General features: G+C 51.3%; 2 protein-coding genes across 2 annotated transcripts in view; both read left to right on the top strand.

Moving 5' to 3' along the window:
• LOC119453781 (uncharacterized) overlaps positions 1-7,348 on the top strand; it is a 58,169-nt gene extending 50,821 nt beyond the window's left edge. Inside the window, exon 3 of the mRNA XM_049668505.1 lies at positions 7,063-7,348. Within this exon, the coding sequence (XP_049524462.1) occupies positions 7,063-7,333 (271 nt within the window). The 3' untranslated portion in view covers positions 7,334-7,348. The remainder of the gene's footprint in view (positions 1-7,062) is intronic.
• A 1,757-nt stretch (positions 7,349-9,105) lies between these two features.
• Positions 9,106-16,705, top strand: LOC119454460 (uncharacterized protein K02A2.6-like). The gene is made up of 3 exons (XM_049668503.1): positions 9,106-13,286; positions 13,318-14,910; positions 16,599-16,705. The coding sequence occupies exons 1-2, from the start codon at positions 12,168-12,170 to the stop codon at positions 14,863-14,865; spliced, it is 2,667 nt and encodes an 888-aa protein (XP_049524460.1). The 5' UTR covers positions 9,106-12,167; the 3' UTR covers positions 14,866-14,910; positions 16,599-16,705.
• Positions 16,706-20,452: the final 3,747 nt, after the last annotated feature.

Raw genomic sequence — 20,452 nt, 5'->3', positions numbered from 1 at the left:
AGAGTGATGCTTGCGAACTTCAGCCACGAATATAAGCACATTAACAAAGGAGCCACGGTCGCCCACATCGACGAAATAGTACAAGCCAGCAGTGCTTTCGCATTCACGGATTCTGGTGCGCCTTCGGCGGTGCCTGTGGTGCCTGAACGGACTTTCGACGTCAATCAGAACCTTCCCGATCATAAGAAAGAACAGCTAAAAGCTCTGCTCCTGCAGTACAAGGACTCCTTCTCGTCGTCGTCAAAAGTTCGACAAACCCCTGTCGCCAAGCACCGCATCATAACCGACGAATATGTCCGCCCACTTCGTCAGAGCCCGTACCGAGTTTCGGCGCGCGAACGCGAGGCCATAAAGCAACAAGTCGACGAAATGCTACGCGACGACATCATCCAGCCGTCAAAGAGTCCGTGGGCGTCCCCCGTGGTGTTAGTGAAGAAGAAGGATGGAACCCTACGTTTCTGCGTCGATTATCGTCGCCTCAACAAGATCACGAAAAAGGACGTATACCCCCTCCCACGGATTGACGACGCCTTGGATCGACTCTACAACGCAAAGTATTTTTCGTCGATGGACCTCAAAACCGGCTACTGGCAAATCGAAGTCGACGAGAGAGACCGGGAGAAGACTGCCTTTATAACACCAGACGGACTGTTCGAGTTCAAGGTCATGCCGTTTGGTCTTTGCTCGGCACCTGCGACTTTCCAGCGCGTCATGGATACAGTACTGGCAGGCTTGAAGTGGCAGACTTGCCTCGTGTATTTGGACGACGTCGTTTTGTTTTCCTCAAGCTTCGAAGAACACCTGCGGCGCCTTGAAACAGTTCTTCAAGCAATCAAAACCTCCGGACTCACGTTAAAGCCAGAAAAGTGCCGCTTCGCATATGAGGAGCTCTTGTTTTTGGGCCACGTCATCAACAACTCTGGAGTGCGCCCCGACCCTCAGAAAACTGCGGCCATCTCCAACTTTCCTCCGCCCGATGACAAGAAGGCAGTGCGTAGATTTCTTGGACTGTGCGCCTATTACAGGCGCTTCGTCAAGAATTTTTCACGGATCGCCGAGCCACTGACGTACCTCACGAAGGCCGACGTCGAGTTCAAGTGGGAGACGGCGCAAATCGAAGCATTTGAAGAACTGAAGCGACGCCTGCAATCGCCGCCCATTCTTGCGCATTTCGACGAAAACGCCGACACCGAAGTCCACACCGACGCAAGCAGCGTAGGACTCGGCGCCGTGCTTGTGCAGAGGACTGACGGACTAGAAAGGGTTGTAAGTTACGCTAGCCGGTCGCTATCGAAGGCGGAATCAAATTATTCCACAACAGAAAAGGAGTGCCTCGCCATCATCTGGGCTACATCAAAGTTTCGCCCCTACCTCTATGGCAGGCCCTTCAAAGTCGTCAGCGACCACCACGCCTTGTGTTGGCTAGCTAACTTGAAGGATCCTTCAGGTCGCCTCGCACGATGGAGTCTGAGACTTCAAGCATTCGACATCACCGTCGTTTACAAGTCCGGACGAAAGCACTCTGACGCCGACTGCTTGTCTCGCGCCCTCGTCGAACCGCCGCCACAGGACGACCAGGATGACGACACTTTCTTGGGACCCATCAGTGCCGACGATTTCGCCGAACAACAGCGAGCCGACCCGGAACTAAGGAGCCTTGTAGACTACCTGGAAGGCAAGACCATCACTGTGCCGAAGGTGTTCAGGCGAGGATTGGCGTCGTTTTTCTTGCAAAACGACATTCTCCTAAAGAAGAACTTTTCGCCTCTCCGAGCCAACTACCTCCTCGTGGTACCCTCAGCATTGCGTCCAGAGGTTCTGCAAGCTCTCCATGACGACCCAACGGCTGGACAACTCGGTTTTTCCCGCACGCTCTCCAGGATACAAGGAAAATACTACTGGCCTCACCTCTCTGCCGACGTCGCCCATTACGTAAGGACATGCCGAGACTGTCAACGACGCAAAACACCGCCGACAAGGCCAGCCGGACTTCTACAGCCGATCGAACCACCTCGCCGACCGTTCCAGCAGATCGGGATGGACTTACTGGGGCCTTTTCCGACGTCGACGTCCGGGAATAAATGGATCGTCGTAGCTACTGACTACCTCACCCGCTACGCCGAAACAAAAGCCTTGCCCAAAGGCAGTGCCGCCGAGGTAGCCCGATTCTTCGTTGAGAACATTCTCCTGCGTCACGGTGCTCCAGAAGTCCTCATCACCGACAGAGGCACGGCCTTTACGGCAGAATTAACTCAAGCCATCCTGCGATACAGCCAGACAAGCCATCGCCGGACCACCGCCTACCACCCGCAGACGAATGGCCTCACCGAGCGGCTAAATAAGACCATCGCCGACATGCTGGCAATGTACGTCGACGTCGAACACAAGACGTGGGATGCCATCTTTCCGTACGTGACCTTCGCATACAACACGGCCGTGCAAGAAACGACGCACATGGCGCCGTTCAACCTGGTCTACGGAAGGAGCCCAGCAACGACGCTTGACGCCATGCTACCGGACGTCACCGACGAAGAAAATCTCGACGTTGCCACCTATTTGCAGCGTGCCGAAGAAGGTCGACAGCTCGCCCGGCTGCGCATCAAGAACCAGCAGAGAACCGACAGCCGACACTACAATCTTCGACGACGCTACGTCGAGTACCAGCCGGGAGACCGTGTTTGGGTCTGGACTCCGATACGCCGGCGAGGACTTAGCGAGAAACTATTACGACGCTATTTCGGACCCTACAAGATTATCCGACGGATTGGCGCACTGGACTACGAGGTCGTGCCAGACGGCATTTCGCAATCACAGCGGCGCCGCGCACGACCCGAAGTCATCCACGTGGTGCGTCTTAAGCCTTTCTACGTCCGCTGAAGAACTTAGGTACTTCGTTGCTTTGTTATTTTTTATTGTCTTTATTACACGTGGTTTATGTTTTCGGACTCGTGTTTGTTAGTAGCATCGGGAGGATGTTTTTTTAAGGGGAGGGTAATGCCACGTGTACTTGTTTATCTTTTACCGGTGACCGCTCTTCACCGGCTCACAAACGTTAAACGTTATCGCTCGGCGCAGGAGGCGCCTGTATCGGAAGTTTCTAGAACGTTATCGATGCTTCTTTCCGTTGCCTGTCTTCACTGACGCTTATGTTATCTGATTGTATGACCGACGCGAATTGTCTAGAACTTTCTGGAAGACACGCGGGCATCAGGGATTAATCTGGAACCTTCGATGACTCAGGTATAAAAGCCGACGCGTTTCGCCGCTGATCAGATTTTCGACGATCGCCGACTGTGTTCGCCGCTATCGTTGTGCTTTGAGTGTACCCTTGCTTTTGTGGGCACAAGTTCGCCCAATAAACAACCAGTTTCGTTGTACACAGTTTTACGACTGTTTCTTCAGCGTCACTACTACATGACAGTATACTCTGCTAGCTGCTTCGTGCGCTATGCCCACGCCGTTGCGCGCCCGCGATGTTCTTTTAATGCGCAGTTTTCTTCGAGTCAAGCCGGTTTTTCTATATCTGGTTGTCTGAGCAGAGCCTCGATGCGTTCGTTCTGTCTCCGCTCGGAGAAGAGCGCATTGGGGTGGCCAAGTTAAAGGCGCGCATATAGCAGGGGCGAATCCAGGTTTTTTCTGAGGGGGGGGGGGGGGGTCAGCTTCTGTCAATGATGATGATGATGATAGTAGCCTTTCTTCGGCTGCTGACAGCGATAATTATCATTTCACTTTGTGCCCGCTGGCCACATAACTTATTTGCGCAGGTGGTCTTCACGTGCCTCCCAGTGCCTAATTTTAAGAAAACCATAAATCTTAATATTGAACACCCGGTATATCTAGCCTGTATTGCTTCTTAAAATAAAACTTGGGATGATCTGTTGCAGGTTCGTTATAAATGCGTAAGCACGGGTCCGTCTTTGGAGTTCTGTTGGGACACCTTGTTTTCCTTAAGAAGATTCTTTGTGTTCGGCTGAGACACCTTCGTTTGCTTTGGAGCTCTAACGCGGCAACCACTACGCTGGTTGTTTACGATATGGGAATCACCGCGTATGAAGACTCGCGACACCACCTACAAGAAGAATGATGTAGTGTCGTAGCCGAGAGCACGAACCAGCGCCTTCATGTTTTGTTTCCCACGCGACGCCATCCTTTTACACAAGGCGCGCATCTGCTCCCGTTTCTCTAACTACGCGACGCCATCCTTGGCCCGCGCACTGGCGTTGGCCGCTTACGTCACGCTCCCCCACTTCGCAGCCGCTGCTCGAGACTTCGCCCCGCTCCGCGAGAACGCCGACTCAGATAAACGGATCCAGCGGCTTTGACCCTCCTATGCTTAATGTACGGCAATAAAACTGCGAAGTTACAATGAAAAACTTGTAGCGTACGAACGGTACTGTGCTCGTACAGGATTTTGTCAATGTGTAACTGTGATCACAATGAGTGCTACAGTTAAAAAAATAGTTGCCCATGCGTAGTTCTTAGTTTAGCTGTTAGTTGTAATTATTTATACAGGGTTTGTCCGAAAAGTAATGTCAGTGAGTCGATTAAAATGAAATTATTGATCAGATCGGTACAACACAATAAAATGTTTCAATATAGGCTCCTCCTGCGTCGTTACATCGCTTCTAGCGAGATTTCAAACCATCGAAGGCGTCACGGTAGGCCTCCTTAGGAATGTCCTTTAGAGCCTTGGTGCAAGCCTCCTCGACTTTGCCAACTGTCGCGAAATGATGTCCTTTCATGGGAATTTTCAAGGGCAGAAAAAAGAAGCCTGGGAGAGCCACGTCAGGACTGTAGGGCGGCTGGGGAGCCGTTGGCATCTTTCAATCGGCCAGGAAGCGGGTCACGAGGAAGGCGGTGCAGGCTGCATGGTGCGTTGTCATGGTGAAGTTTCCAATCGCCCCCGATATCAGACCGGGTGCGATGAATCGTTCGTTTGAGTCGCTTGAGCACTTTAACGTAGAATTTGGCGTTCATGGTTGTACCATAGGGTACAAACTCATGGTGGACAAGGCCACTGATGTCAAAGAACACAATGAGCATGGTCTTGACCTTTGACTTGCTAATTCTGGCCTTCTTGGGACGAGGGGACGCCGAGCTGTGCCACTTGGCACTTTGCCTTTTTGTTTCGGGGTCTTATTCAAACACCCAAGTCTTGTCACCTGTGATGACATTGTCCAAAACGTGGGGGTCACTTTCGCACAAGTCCCAAACCTCCTGGCACGTTTCAACTCTGCGCGATTGTTGGTCGTCCATTAACATTTTGCGCAAGATCTTCGCGCACACTTTTCGCATCTGAAAATTATTCGTCACAATCTCGTGAACGGTACTTTTTGGAATGTTTACTGTCTATGTCACTAAACGGACACTCAAACGAGGGTCTGAGTACAAAAGATCTCTCGCGCGCGTCACATTTTCGTCGGTGATGGTCGTTGATGGCGGTACAGCGCGGGCTTCATCGTTGACCTCTTCACAACCTGCTTAAAAGACCTTGTGCCCCCGGTAAACTTGACGTTCTGACACTGTTATCACCAAAAGTTGTCTTTATCATAGGAAAACTTTCCACTGCAGACTTGCCGAGTTTCACACAAAACTCGATGGCAATCCTCTGTTCCAACGAGCGCTGCATTACGGCTTGCACAGTAATTGAAAATGAGTTGACGAAAAACCTTGTCCTTACGCTGCAGATGGTCGCAGATGACTGAGCGACCACGCCTGCGTAAGCTAACTTCCCCCTCCACCAATCCCAACTGGTCTTAGCGCACTGCGACGTATAGTCGCTTCACAATGCAATCACTCACATTACTTTTCGGACAAACCCTGTATATGAACACTTCAGCAAGTGATCTCTTTCGTTAAGCAGGTTGGTCGCGGAACCGATGACAGCCAATGAGGCAACCGATGACACCCCAAGGGGCAACTAAGTTGATCAGGCGCGAAGGCGCTCGCGCGGACATCGACGTGCTTGGCAAAAGGGACGTCCCCTCGTTCATTCGACTCCACCGACGGGACGAGTCGCCGGCGCCAGGAGGCCCAAGGTGTTCATGAGAAACAACAACTACAGCAACTTCGCGACACCACACGTCCCGACGGTATGCAACTAAGCTTGTGAGCGAGCTAGCTTTACTTCTACATGGCTGATATCACTGATACTCGCGAAAAATACTTTTGACGAATGCTGGTGGCCATATTTTTTGCGACAGGGCCATCCCCCTGTCAGCGAGGGGGCGATGCAGAAATCTGAGGGGGGGGGGGGGTCAGGACATCCGGACATCCCCCCTGGATCCGCGCCTGATATAGTCCGGCGTAACGCGGACGCGATTCAAGCGCGGCGCAGCTAGGCTACGTCGGCGAAAATTTGACGCTCTACAGTCTAGCGTAGCTGGCACGGGAATAGAACATGTCATGCAGCGCATCCACCCGACAATACGCACCTACAACTGCCCGATCTGCGTCGTGCCAGACACTCTGGCTCATTTACTACTCGAGTGCCCGTGGCGCCCTGAAGACACCGTTACCAATCATACAACGACCGCAGACGTGAACCTCCTCGCCGAGACGTGGGAGGCCGAGATCTGCACCCCGGCCCTGGACGACCAATGACGTCTTGTCGCCAGAGCCCAGGATGCTAACGCGGCCAGAGGATTCCTGGATTGAGGGACCCTCCCACCTAGAGTGATCCAAAGCTCAAACGCTCGGGAACACTGTCTCGAAAATTTAAGTTTATTTCATCATCATCATCATGTCACGCCCGAGCTGCTGGAAAAGCGCGCACCGCGCGCTATGTTGGCTGACCAGCAGCATGCTGGCCTAGAAACAGTTCGGATTCACTGATGCGGACATGTTGAGTTAGCGCCTTCGACAAACAACTAAAAGCGCTCGCTTGCCGCGCAGTTGTGCGCTTGCGCTGCGGCAACAACTGATCACCGTGCTGCTGCGGGTCACGTTTAAAGCGCAGGATAAAATTTTAGCGATCTTAGCGTCTCCCGCAGAGAGAGAGAATAAACTTTATTGTACGAAGAGTGGTTGGTGTGGTTATTCTCGGGTGGAGCCCTCTTGTAGAGCCCCACTGGCCACGGCGGCTCGCCGGGCCTGGTCCAGGGTCGCCAGTTGGCTTCCCAGTGCCAGCTCGGAAAGTCGTGCCTCCCAAGACCACGTTTTGAGTGCCTGTGATGAGCTCACCAGCCTGGATACTGCCTCGGCTGGGCGTTCCGTACACTGGTATGTAATGTGTGTCAGTGTGGCTGTGTGGTCGTTGCACCAGGGGCATACACTGGTTGTGTATACCTCTGGAAACATTGCGTGCAACCTTGATATGTGCGGGTTGGTTTGAAGGCGGCGCCAGTCCCTGACTTGTTGGCTGCTTAACTTGGGATGTGGAGGAGCGTACTTCCGTCTGGTCAGGCGTTGGTCCTCCATAATCTGCCTGCTTCTGATGGGATTTTGATGGTGGTTTGTGAGGGGCCTCGAAGAGTCTTCTGTGGCTCGGCCAGCAAGTCTGCGTGCTGCTACACAGTCGGCCTCCTCGTTGCCTTCGAGGACTGTTTGCCCTGGGCACCAGACGACCCCATGGTCCTCAGTCAGCGTAGGGCCCAGGATATCGGTGACGCACCTGGGAAGTGTGCCTCTAAGGTATAACTGACAGGCGGCCTGTGAATCCGTCAGGATATATGCGGAGCGACCTCTTCTTCTTTCTGCTTCTTTGATTGCGAGGGCTATGGCTGCTGCCTCTGCGGTGGCGCTTGATCTGGTGCGTATAGATGCGCAGGCCACCACTTTCTTTTGGTTAGCTACTGCCGTTGCGTATGCCGGTTTTCTGGGGCCTTGTGGTGTTGTGGAGTAAAGGCTAGCGTCGGTTAAGTAAGTATCAGGATCGTTCCTTCTCTGGAGGAGTTTTCGTGCTCGTGCTTGCCGGTGCTTTTGGTTGTATGGCGGATGCATGTTCTTGGGTACCGGTTCCACGATGATGCGAGCCCGTAGGTGCATCGGTACGATGACTATGTCGTCTCCGCAGTATTGGGGGGTGAGCGGGTATCCCATGCAGTCTTTGCAGTATAGTTTTCTGCCCTGGTGTGTGGTGTTGAGTCGTTCTCTTTGTGCGATTAGCGTTGCGGCTGCCAGTTCTTCATAGGTGTTATTTATGCCGATCGACATGAGCCTGTCTGTGCTCGTGCAATTCGGAATTTGGAGTGCAGCTTTGTATGTGATTCTTATGAGCTTGTCGATGTTTTCTATTTCGGTCTTGCGTGTAGCTTGGAAGGGCAGAGCGAAGGTGATTTGGGTGAGGACGAAGGCCTGTACGAGGCGTAATGTCTCGCCTTCTGTCATCCCATCTTTACTTCTTGCTATTCTAGCTATGAGGGTTGTAATATTTTTACGGTGTGTTTGAGTTTGTCTATTGCCGTCTTTACGCTGTTATTTTCTTGTATGTGCATGCCCAGGATTCGTGCTACCGGATTTCTGTTGATGCCTTGTCCGGCAATCGTCAAGCGTCTCCGGCAAGGTATGTGTACGTATGGTAGCGAAGCTGCCGTAGAAGCCGATACGTTTTGCAATGATGACTTGTGCATATAGCCCCTTCATTCCTTATTTAAGGGGCTTTACTTGTGCATAAGGTCCCTAGATAAAACTTGTTTTATCTAGGGACCTTACTATCCCGGCCACGGCGGCCGCATTTCGATGGGGGCGAAATGCGAAAACACCCGTGTACTTTGATTTAGGTGCACGTTAAAGAACCCCAGGTGGTCCAAATTTCCGGAGTCCCCCACTACGGCGTGCCTCATAATCAGAACTGGTTTTGGCACGTAAAACCCCATAATCTAATCTCTCTCTCTTACTTGTGCAGGCATGGCAGCTCTATCTACATTTCACGGGGCGAACTTCTTGGTGGAAACAAATCAGTGTTTGCCGTTCGAGGCTTGCGCCAAATTGTCTACTGCGCCAGCTCACATCACGTCGCATATACAGAGCACTCAACAGTACAAGTGAAGCGTACGTGAGATCATTCGCCACAACAACGCGTCACAATCTAGACTATACTCAAACCTCATTCTATAACTACACGCATAGCACTGGCGAGTCTTGAGAGTTTTGCTGAATTAAGAGCAATGGGTTCACGCACTGTCCTAAATTTCAAACTATATAAGCACCATATGAATGTGCCCTTAGTACCAATACACATATATTATTTCGGTGTTTCGATAAAATCAACGTTAAATTGAAATAACTAACAAGAACCACATTAATCTTCGCTAACACAGCACGCGTGCCACCTGTAGTTTTTGTCTGGTACTAAAGACATAGCTAAAACATAATACTGAGTGAAAAGGCAGTTTAAAAATGAATTTACTAATCAGGTATTATAACTTCAGTGCTATATGTATTGCCGTTACTTTTTATGGCTACGCATGAGCGAGTTCTGACGACATGACAGTGCTAAATACCGCAGTCCAATCTCGGCATATCAGCACGCATCGCCATGAGCAAACTTCAGAAAGCCTTGCACTGTTTCGTACTCATAATTATTCGTGGATGGAAGCAAAGACCTTGTGACTTCACTTTTTCCTATTCTAATGCGTTGTCTGTACTTTTTCAGATGTTTCCATTGGTTGCATAATTTTCGTCAACTAATGTTTAGCCCCGTGAGATGTAGTCGCGCTTCAATTGCACGACCAATACTGATGTCGCTGCTCATTGGTTTGTAACCGCATTTCAGCCTTGCCTTCGCGACCTTATGAATTGGCCTTAGTACACTTGCGTGACCCGAAGCAGAATGATAATGCAATGGACGCACGCATACTTCTATCATTCCAAAGCTTGCGGCCCTTTATACGCAATGCCTCACGCCTTCAAGTGTACCAGAAAGCTGGAAGAACGCCAACATTATACTCATTCACAATAAGAGAGACGTTAAAGAATTGAAGACTTATGTACCCATTAGCTTGCTTTCAGTATTGTATAAAATATTCACCAAGATAATTTGCAATAGAATCAGGGCAACACTTGACTTCAGCCAACCAAGAGGACAGGCTGGCTTCAGGAAGGGATATTCTACGATGGATCATATCCATGTCAAATCAGTAATAGAGAAATCTGCAGAGTACAATCAACCTCTCTATATGGCTTTCGTATATAATGAAAAGGCATTTGATTCAGTAGAGATACCAGCAGTCATAGAGGCATTGCGTAATCAAGGAGTACAGGAGGCATACGGGAACACCTTGGCAAATATCTACAAGGATTGCACAGCAACCTTGGTTCTCCACAAGAAAAGTAGAAAGATACCTATCAAGAAAGGGGTCAGGCAAGGAGACACAATCTATCCAATGCCATTTACTGCATGCTTAGAAGTATTCAAGCTCTTAAACTGGGAAGGCTTAGGAGTGAGGATCAACGGCTAATACCTCAGCAACCTTCGGTTTGCAGATGACATTGTCGTATTCAGCAATAATAGAGACGAATTACAACAAATGATTGAGGACCTTAATCAAGAAAGTGTAAGAATTGGGTTGAAGATGAATATGCAGATGACAAAGATAATGTTCAATAGCCTGGCAAGGGAACAAGAATTCAGGATCGCCAGTCAGCCTCTAGAGTCTGTAAAGGAGTACGTTTATCTATCTCAATTACTCACTTTCTCTGATCATGAGAAAGAAATTTAAAGAAGAATAAAATTTGGTGGGGTGCATACGGCAGACATTGCCAAATGCTGACTGGGAGCTTACCACTGTCGTTCAAAAGAAAAGCGTACAAGCATTGCATTCTACCGGTGCTAACATATGGGGAAGAACTTGGAGGTTAACAAAGAAGCTCGAGAACAAGTTAAGGAACGCACAAAGAGCGATGGAGCGAAGAATGTTAGGTCTAAGGTTAAGAGACAGGAAGAGAGTGGTGTGTATCAGAGAACAAACGGGGATTGCCGATATTCTAGTTGACATTAACGGAAGAAATGGAGCTGAGCAGGCCATGTAATGCGTAGGATGGATAACCGGTGGACCATTAGAGTTATTTGTGATAGTGTATTTGTGTAGTGTTATTGAAAGTTTGGAGGTTTAGAGTAGGGAAGCGCAGTCGAAGACGGCAGAAAACTAGGTGGGGTGATGAAATTGGGAAATTTGCAGGCGCAAATTGGAATCAGCTAGAGCAAGACAGGGGTAATTGGAGATAACAGGGACCTAAATAAAGGGACCTTCGTCCTGCAGTGGACATAAATAGGCTGCTGCTGATGATGATGATTGGGAGCGCCTTATCTGAGCCCCAGCAACTATGAAGTGTTGCACTTCATGGAAGACCTAGATGCGAGCAACACGGCATTGAGTAACCATAATCTTGTGCACAACGTGTAGGTTCATTACAACGCTGCCCTTCCTTCCAGTGCACACATCGAGTGAGCTTCTACTGTTGCTGCTGATACTTCGAAATCGAGGGTAGAAGACAAAAGAAAATTTCAAAAAGCATATAGCATAGTGTAGTGTAGCAATATAAAATATTGTGTTACTGAATATCATCAGCGTGTGAAGGGTTTCAGAGAACGCACTGAAACAGTGAGGCCAGCTTGTTCTATTTAGTGTATTTGTGTAGTTTTATTGAAAGTTTGGAGGAAAATATTTGTGACGATCGGGTGACGTCACCACAGCCATATTTTAGTTGGCCCGCTAAGCTCAGTGGCCTGCCGAAGCTCGGTGGGCAACATTGGTGCTCTGCATCGAATAAACAGCGTGAGCACAGCTGCTCGGCGCTCAGTCATCGTTCACCTACCACGCTGCGCGTCGTATCTGGGACGGGGGTTCTTCGGCCCCTCCCCTTTCGTTCATGGTCCGGGGCGGATCGTGACACTGGCGACGAAGGAAGCCCACTTGTCGACCCAAGCCACCGAGAGCGGCCAGACACCGCCCCCCGTTCCTGCCGCCATGCCGCTGTACGGGAGGCTCGTGCCGTTCGAGGGTGATGGGTCCGCCTGGCCAGTCTACGAGGATCAAGTTCACGTGTTTTTCCGGGCGAACGAGACGCCCGAGGCAAAACAGCGGGACATTTTCCTGGCCAGCTGCGGGACCCGCGTCTTCGGTCTCCTGCTCGACCTTCTATAGCCGGCCACACCGCATGTCAAGACACTCGGGGAGCTGCTCAACACATTGCGGTCGCACTTCAGCCCGGCACCGTCAGCGTTAATGGAGCGTTTTCGCTTCAACAACCGGAGCCGCCGCGAAGGAGAGACCCCCGGCCAGTTCGTCGCTGCGTTACGAGGGTTAGCGAGTGCTTGCGCCTTCGGGGACCAGCTCGAATCGCTGCTCCGGGACCGTTTCGTCTGCGGGATAAACAACCCCACCATGCAGACACGACTCCTGGAGCTTCCTGATCCCTCGCTGGACGACGTCGTGAAGGCAGCGCAGGCGATGGACGCTGCGGCCAAGGACGCCGGCGAGATTGCACGCGCGACCGGCTCACCGTCGACGGAAGCAACGGTCAACAAGATGACGACTAAGGGTGTTACGTGCAGTCGCTGCGGTGGTGACCACTCCCCCTCACAGTGCCAGTTCTCCCAAGCACAATGCTTCACGTGCGGAAAAACTGGGCACCTCGCACGGGTTTGCCGAGGGGGGAGGACGAACAGCGGACAGCAGCAGCAGCCTGGATCAAGCCCAGGTTCCACACAAGCCCGCGGTCAGGGTAGCCGTCGCAAGGGTTCGCGACGAAGACGTGCGTCAGCAGGCGCGGGTCCTTCAGCGGCCAGGCTCCACGTCGTGGCCGAGAACCCGCCAATCTTCGACATGTGGCACACAGGCCTAGTTCCGTTGTCTGTGCCACCGTATCTGCTGACCGTTGAAGTCTGCGGGCACCCCATTTCCATGGAGCTGGACACAGGAGCCAGCGTGTCGGTCATGGCCGGGAAACTGTTCGAGCGTACTTTCCCCGACGTGGCCATTGAGGCTTCAGGCGTTATGCTACGCAGCTACTCCGGACAGCTCTCCCAGGTCCAGGGGCAGGCCCAGGTCAGCGTTCGCTTTGGTGACAAGGAGGCAACCCTTCCCCTTTATTTAACCAAGGGGTCATCACCGACACTGCTGGGCCGAAATTGGATTCACGCACTGGGCGTTCGGTTGCCGGAGTACCAAGAGGCCGTCTTACATGTGGTCAAAGATTTCCCAAGCCTCCTGACCGATTTCAAGTCCCTGTTCCAACCGGGGGTGGGCACATTTGCTGGCACGACGGCTGGCATTTACGTTCCTGAGGGAGCCCGGCCTCGTTTTTTCAAGCCTCGCCCACTGCGAGAGGGCATCCTGGTGCCCGTCAAGACCTCCGAGTGGGCCGCTCCCATAGTTCCAGTCCTCAAGCGAGATGGGAGTGTCAGGATCTGCGGGGATTTCAAGGTCACCATCAACCCCGTCGCTACCGTCGAGAAGTACCCGCTGCCCCGGATTGAAGATCTTTGGTCAGCGCTGTCCGGGGGACAGAAGTTCACAAAGCTCGACCTCAGACGCTTACCAGCAGCTGGTGCTCCAGGATGCCTCCCGGAAGTATGTCACGATATCGACAACTTTGGGGCTCTTCCAGTATACGCGCTTACCGTTTGGTGTGGCCTCAGCCCCGGCCATTTTTCAGAGGGAGATGGACAACCTCTTCAGGGGCATGAGGCACGTGGCGGTGTACTTGGACGACATCCTGGTTACTGGCACCGACGACGGGGACCACCTGCAGAACCTGCACAACGTCCTGGCACGATTGCAGGACGCCGGTCTCAAGCTCAAGCTGGAAAAGTGCGTTTTCCTGGCCCCCAGCGTTGAGTACCTGGGACACGTCATTTCCCAGGCTGGCCTGTCTCCAGCCCCCCGCAAAGTTGATGCTGTGCTCAAGGCGCCAAAGCCCCACAACAAGGAGCTTCAGAGCTACCTCGGCCTCATCAACTTCTACAGGAGTTTCCTACCAAAGCTGTCGGCGCATCTAGAGCCCCTCCATCTTCTACTTCGAGATGGTCAGCAATGGACCTGGAAGAAGGAGCAGGAAGTGGCATTCCAGCGCAGCCAGGAGCTAATCGCCAAGGCTCCAGTGCTGGTGCACTTCGATCCGGACAAGCCTGTCGGCCTAACAGTAGATGCGTCGCCGTACGGCGTGGGAGCCGTCCTGGCGCACCGGGACAAGGATGGCCAGGAACGCCCTGTTTCGTTTGCATCCCGTCGGCTTCTTGCTGCAGAGCAACGCTACAGCCAGCTGGATAAGGAAGGCCTGGCCCTCATGTTCGGGGTCGAGCGCTTTCACCAGTACCTGTGGGGCAGAGAATTTGAGGCAATCACGGACCACAAGCCGCTGCTGGGTCTGCTGGGGCCGGACAAGGCGGTTCCCGTGCAGGCCTCGCCTCGAGTGGTACGCTGGGCCTTGAGGCTTGCGGCCTACAACTACCGGTTGGTCTACCGTCCGGGAAAGGACCTGGGACCTGCTGATGCCCTTAGCCGCCTGCCCCTGCCGGAGGTGCCAGCTGCTGCTCCAGAGCCTGCTCAACTGTTCATGCTGGGGCACGCGTACCCGGAGGTGCTCTCCAGATCTGCGGTGTCACAGGCGACCAGCCGGGATCCAGTCCTGTCCCAGGTGGTCAAGGCGGTGTCCCGAGGGGAGGAGTTGGTGCAGCAGGCTTACAGCCACAAGGCTGCCGAGCTGAGCCTGCAGCAGGGCTGCCTACTCTGGGGCTCCAGGGTGGTGATCCCACAAAGTCTCCGGTCCAGGGTCCTGCAGTTGCTGCACGCGGGTCATCCTGGTGTAGAAAAGACCAAGATGGTGGCCCGGTCCCACGTTTGGTGGCCTGGCCTGGACCAGGACATCACTCACATGGTGCAGAGCTGCCAGGTCTGCCAGGAGCACCAGCGGGCCAACTAAAATATGGCTGTGGTGACGTCACCCGATCGTCACAATATTGTTAAAGTGAGATATCATTTTTAGTAATTACTAAATTCATTTTGTAGGGCAGTATTTGGTCACTGTAAGCAATTACAATTTTGATTGAGTTAGTTAATTTTTTTTCTGTGATGTGTAGAAGTCTGATTGCAGCACATATAAAACCGGCCATACAAATTAGGATTTTCCACAATCCTGAAGCTGATGCTTCCTTGTTGTTTTGGGCTCAGAACATGCTACTGATTGATAAGTTCAACAAATAAGCCTTCAATACGTTCCTTTACAAATTACAATTCTACAATGTGCTCTAGAAATTCTCCTATTTACATGTTTGTGTTTACAGTTGCATACTATATTAGTATGATACTTAGCCTTAGCTCTTAAGAAAATGTCTTCCTGGTTGTACATATTAACCACTTTCCTTAACAGTCCTTGCATTTGAATTCTTCAACTATACATAGCTAAATGTAGTTCTCACTTAGGAATATGTTATAAATATAACTTCTTAAAAAATCGGACGCCTTTTGACCCAGTAATCATGATACGAAACTTAAATCATACTGTGCACACGAATAATTTATGTCAGCCTTTGATATGAATGTTTCAAAACATCCTAAGTGCACTGTCACTTTGTGCCAAAAGTGTCATCACAGGAATTGCAGCACCTCTGCCCTTTGAAGTTAGCTTTGCTTTTTCACCGTGCTGGTCGGCATGTATGGGGTGAGCCTGCATTAGACCGTTATGTGTCATCATTTCTCTTATTTATTTTATTATTTTATTTACAATACTGCCGCTCTCGATCGAGAGCATAACAGGTGGGCATATTGAGGGTACATTGTAGAGTAAAAGTGAGACGAAAGAGAAAAAAAATGTATCTATACATATATATGCCTAGGAATGTACAATTGCGACATGCATATTTACTCGTGTGATTTGCAACAATGTATACAGCAACATACAAGAGGGAAAGAGTTTCACTGAGTAGTACGTATACACTTAATTTCAACATGAAAGAAGAAAGCGTACCAAAAAAATTAACACGCAGAAAAGAAAGAAAGGCAATCAAGTGATTAAAATATCTATATATATCCTGTTTAATATAATTAAAATATCTATATATATATATATATCCCTGGATGCTTGCAATGTAAAGCATCCCCCTCATTTTCTTCAAAACCTAATGATGGTTCGTGTGAGATCGCTAGGATGGGGTAATTTGGCAATGCTGTCTCATTCTATGCTTTGTCGGTGAGTGGCACACGCATCACTAGCTTGAAATCCCACAAGGTCAAACATGCTGTTCCTGTGAAGTTACCATATGAAGACACATGTCATTTGGCATGTATTTTTAACTGTTGAAGTCAAAGTAACCTACAATTATTGGTTGTGTGCCTGAGGTGTTGAAGCGTTATACCTTGCTTATTAGATTAGAATAGACCTAGAAAGAAAAGGGGCCAAGAATTGTGTCGGTACTCTTGAGTATTCTTGATCCCAGGAGGCAGCTTCTTCTGTGATAAGTTCATTCGCATGAAATAGTGAGTTCGAGCCAAAAACACAGCAATGTCAAATTATCGTTACTGTGAACTGGAAGGGACTGCCATATATTACTAGAACATTTATATTGTGCAACATACTTTAATTTTCACTCTTTCATGTCAGTTTTGCTCTTTGCTGCTGCTAACAATCTTTGTGAATTTCCTTCCATATTTCATTAGGACCTGAGCGAGACTTTGATGTTCTGGGATCTGCTACACCCCTCACTTCCCTGGTATGCAGTGAAAATAAATTGAAAATTGAAATGAAATAAACAGACATACTTCTACCCTTGTGTTGTCAATTGTTCGTTGAAACCAAGGCGAAACTGCCCCTTCACTCAGTTGGCGTCGTTGTAGACCACCCCAAAAGTTCGATTGCTTGAAGTGGGCGGAGCACAGAGCGTGACGTCTGGTTGGGGCAAAGCCTCTCAGACCCGTGGCTTGAAGCCATTTTTGCAGGCGGATGGGTCTGTCTATTGGAGACCTGTATATTCAACACAAAAAGTGCAGAAAGCAGTCAGTCATCATCACCAGCAGCAGCCTATTTATATGTCCACTGCAGGACGAGGGCCTCTCGTAGTGATCTCCAATTACTCCAGTCTTGCACTAGCTGATTCCAACTTGCACACACAAATTTCCTAATTTCGTCATCCCACCTAAACTTCTGCCAACCTCGACTGAGCTTTCCTTCCCTTGGCACCCCATTATGAAACTCTAATGGTCCAATGGTTATATGCCCTAAGCATTACATGGCCTGCCCAGCACCTTTTCCTTTTCTCTTAATGTCAAACAGAATATCGGCTTTCCCCGTTTGCTCTCTGATTCACACTGCTCTCTTCCCGTCTCTTACCGTTGCACCTAACATCTTTTGTTCGGTCGCCCTTTGCGTGGTCAGTATGTAAATGCAACTTACTGCTTTGCTACAGCTCTTTGGCTTCTTGTATATATATATACAAGATATTATATTTGCACTGCGGGCCTTAAAGCTGTAAAGTTTAGCTGCAGCCATGTGCTGGGTGTTTTAATACCCTGCCAGTAACATTTTTCTACTAGTCATGCAGAGTGCAATGCGAAGTCTGCTTGCGTAATGCTTTTTGTTTGCTACATAGTTGCTCTTCTAGTGGCTTGACAATCAAATTTGATTGAGGGCTTCATTACATACACATTATTGGGAACCGAGGGGTCGCAGCGGAGCGCCAGAACAAGAGGACCAGCTCAGCAGGCTTTCAGAACGGACTAGCGAGTGCCGTGCTTGCGCCGCTGACACGCGCCGCCCAACTTTATTTTTCTCGCCAGTCGCAACCGGCCCCAAGGCGCCAGCCGAGGGCGCTGACCTTAGCGTCCCCGCTTAGCAGCGTCGGTGGGCGCTACAGGGCCCCCCGCCCAGACGGAACGGCGAAATGTACTCGCCGACGAGGCAGAGATGGGGCAGCCTTGGTGTCAAGCAGATCGACGGGTGCGCCAGCAACATCCGCGGGGAGCTCCTTGGGAGGAGTCTCGACGTAGGCCGGTTTGAGGCGGTCTAACGAAACGACTTCTTCGCGACCATTCAAGAGGATGGTGGCGGACTGCTGCGTCTAGTGGAGGACACGGTATGGTCCGTCGTAGGGTGGTGTAAAAGGCGCCTTTACAGCATCTCGTCAGAGGAACACGTGGGACGAAGACGCAAGGTCCGGATGCACAAAGATGCTGTGGTCCTATGATCAAGGTGGTACGGGGCGCAGTTGCTGAATGCAGTCCTGTAGGCGTTGGAGGTACTGTAGCGGCTGGGGCGACGTAGTCGAAGGTACGAACAAGTCTCCAGGAAGCCGCAGGGGTGCACCGTAGACGAGTTCGGCCACTGAACAGCCAAGGTCGCGACGAAGGACAGCGCGGAGGCCGAGAATCACCATAGGAAGGTGGTCGACCCAGTGCTCTCGATCCAAGCGCGCAGTGAGGGCAGCCTTGAGCTGGCGATGGAACCGCTCAACCATGCCGTTGCCACAGGGATAATATGCAGAGGTACGGCAGTGCTTTGTGCCAAGCAGGCGGTTGAGGGAAGTGAAAAGTGTACAGTCAAATTGCCGGCCCCGATCAGTTGTCACGATGCTGGGGCAGCCGAAGCGGGAAACCCATGTTGAAAGGAAGGCTTTGGCGACTGTTTCCGCAGTGATGTCTGGAATAGGCACGGCTTCGGGCCAACGGGTGAAGCGGTCAATCATTGTTAGAATGTACCGGCAGTGGTGAGAGTGAGAAAGTGGTCCAACAAAATCAAGATGGACGTGATCGAAGCGGCAGCCAGGTGGCAAGAACGACTGCGTGGGAGTCTTCGTGTGGCGGGTCACTTTGGCGGTCTGTCATGCGAGGCACGAGTGGGCCCAATGGCGAACATCGGTGTTAATGCTTGGCCAGACATACCGCTGTGTAACGAGGCGCTGCGTGGCTCGGATGCAGGGATGGCAGATGTCGTGAAGTGATTGGAACACCACACGACGGAAGGCAGCCGGAATGAAGGGGCGAAGTGCAGCCGCTGACATGTCGCACCAGAGTGAGCCAGGCACAAACGGGTGAGGAACGAGTTGTAGACGTAGGGAACGGGCATGGTCACGCAGCGCTTGCAACTCAGGGTCTTCCATCTGCGCACGAGCTAGACCTTCCCAGTCTACAGTCGATGTAGAAGTGCCTATGGAGGTGATGCGTGAAAGTGCATCAGCTGCCTCGTTGTTGGTGCCTTTGATGTGCCGGATATCCGTTGTGAACTCCGATATATAGGCCAGTTGACGAAGTTCACGTGCGACATACTTGGAAGAGTTTGTACGGAAGACATACACCAGAGACTTATGATCCGTTAGAACATAAAATGGCTGGCCCTCCAAGAAGTGTTGGAAGTGCTGGATGGTGCTGTAGATGGCGAGCAGCTCGCGGCCAAAAACGCTGTAGCGAGTCTCGGCAGGTTAGAGCTTCCGAGAGAAGCCCAGTGGGCGCCACTCGGAGTCGATTTTCAGCTGGAGAACAGCGCCGATGGCCACGCTGGAAGCATCCACCATGATGCGAGTTGGCACGTTAGTCCTCGGGTGGATGAGAAGTACCGCATCGGCGACGGCTTGTTTAGCAGCCCTGACAGCAGCGTTAGCTTCGGGAGACCAGGAAATCGCAGATGAGGAGCCCTTGGTCGTGCGATGAAGGTCAGTCAGTGGGTGTAGAAGCTCAGCGCAGTGCGGAATAAAACGTCAGGAGAAATTCACTAGGCCGAGGAACTCACGCAGCTGGCGTAGGGTAGTGGGTGCTGGGAAGTCTTTCACGGCCTGGACGTGAGAGGGCAACGGACGAATTCCCAGCTCCGAGATGTGGTGGCCCTGAAACTCGAGCTCGGAAGACCCAAATACGCATTTCTGGGGGTTGACAACCAGACCAAATTGTTGAAGGCGTTGAAAGATTTCCCCGAGGTGACGCTCATGATCTTGTGGATTGGGACTCGCGACGAGGATGTCGTCGATGTAGGCAAATACAGCCGGGAGGCCACGCGTTACCTCGGCAATGAATCGTTGGAACGTTTGAGCTGCGTTGCGTAACCCAAAGGGCATGCGCACATACTCAAACAGGCCGAAGGGTGTAGTAATGGCTGTCTTCGGGATGTCGGCAGGCTCAACGGGAATTTGGTGATAGGGCTTGACAAGGTCCACGTTACTAAAGATTTTGCATCCTTCCTAATGACCTGTGAAATCTTGGATGTGTTGAAGGGGATAGCTATCGTGGACCGTGTGAGCGTTGAGCGCCCGGTAGTCACCGCACGGACGCCAGTCACCCGGTTCTTTCTTGGGCACCAGATGGAGTGGGGAGGCCCAACTGCTGGAGGAAGGGCGAATAATACGTAGCTGGAGCATGTGCTCGAATTCCCGTTTAGCAATGGCCAGACGCTCACCGAAGAGGCGGCGCGGGCGAGCTGCGACGGGTGGACCACGCGTGAGAATGTGGTGGGTGACGCTGTGCTTGGGTGGCTGACTTAAATTGCAGGGCCGCGTCACTTCAGGGAAATCTTCGAGGATTCAAGCGCA

The sequence above is a fragment of the Dermacentor silvarum genome, chromosome 5, assembly GCF_013339745.2.
Source record: "Dermacentor silvarum isolate Dsil-2018 chromosome 5, BIME_Dsil_1.4, whole genome shotgun sequence".
In the NCBI taxonomy this organism is placed as follows: domain Eukaryota; kingdom Metazoa; phylum Arthropoda; class Arachnida; order Ixodida; family Ixodidae; genus Dermacentor; species Dermacentor silvarum.
The sequence above is the reverse complement of the archived record's forward strand: the minus strand, read 5'-3'. Positions and strand labels throughout refer to the sequence as shown.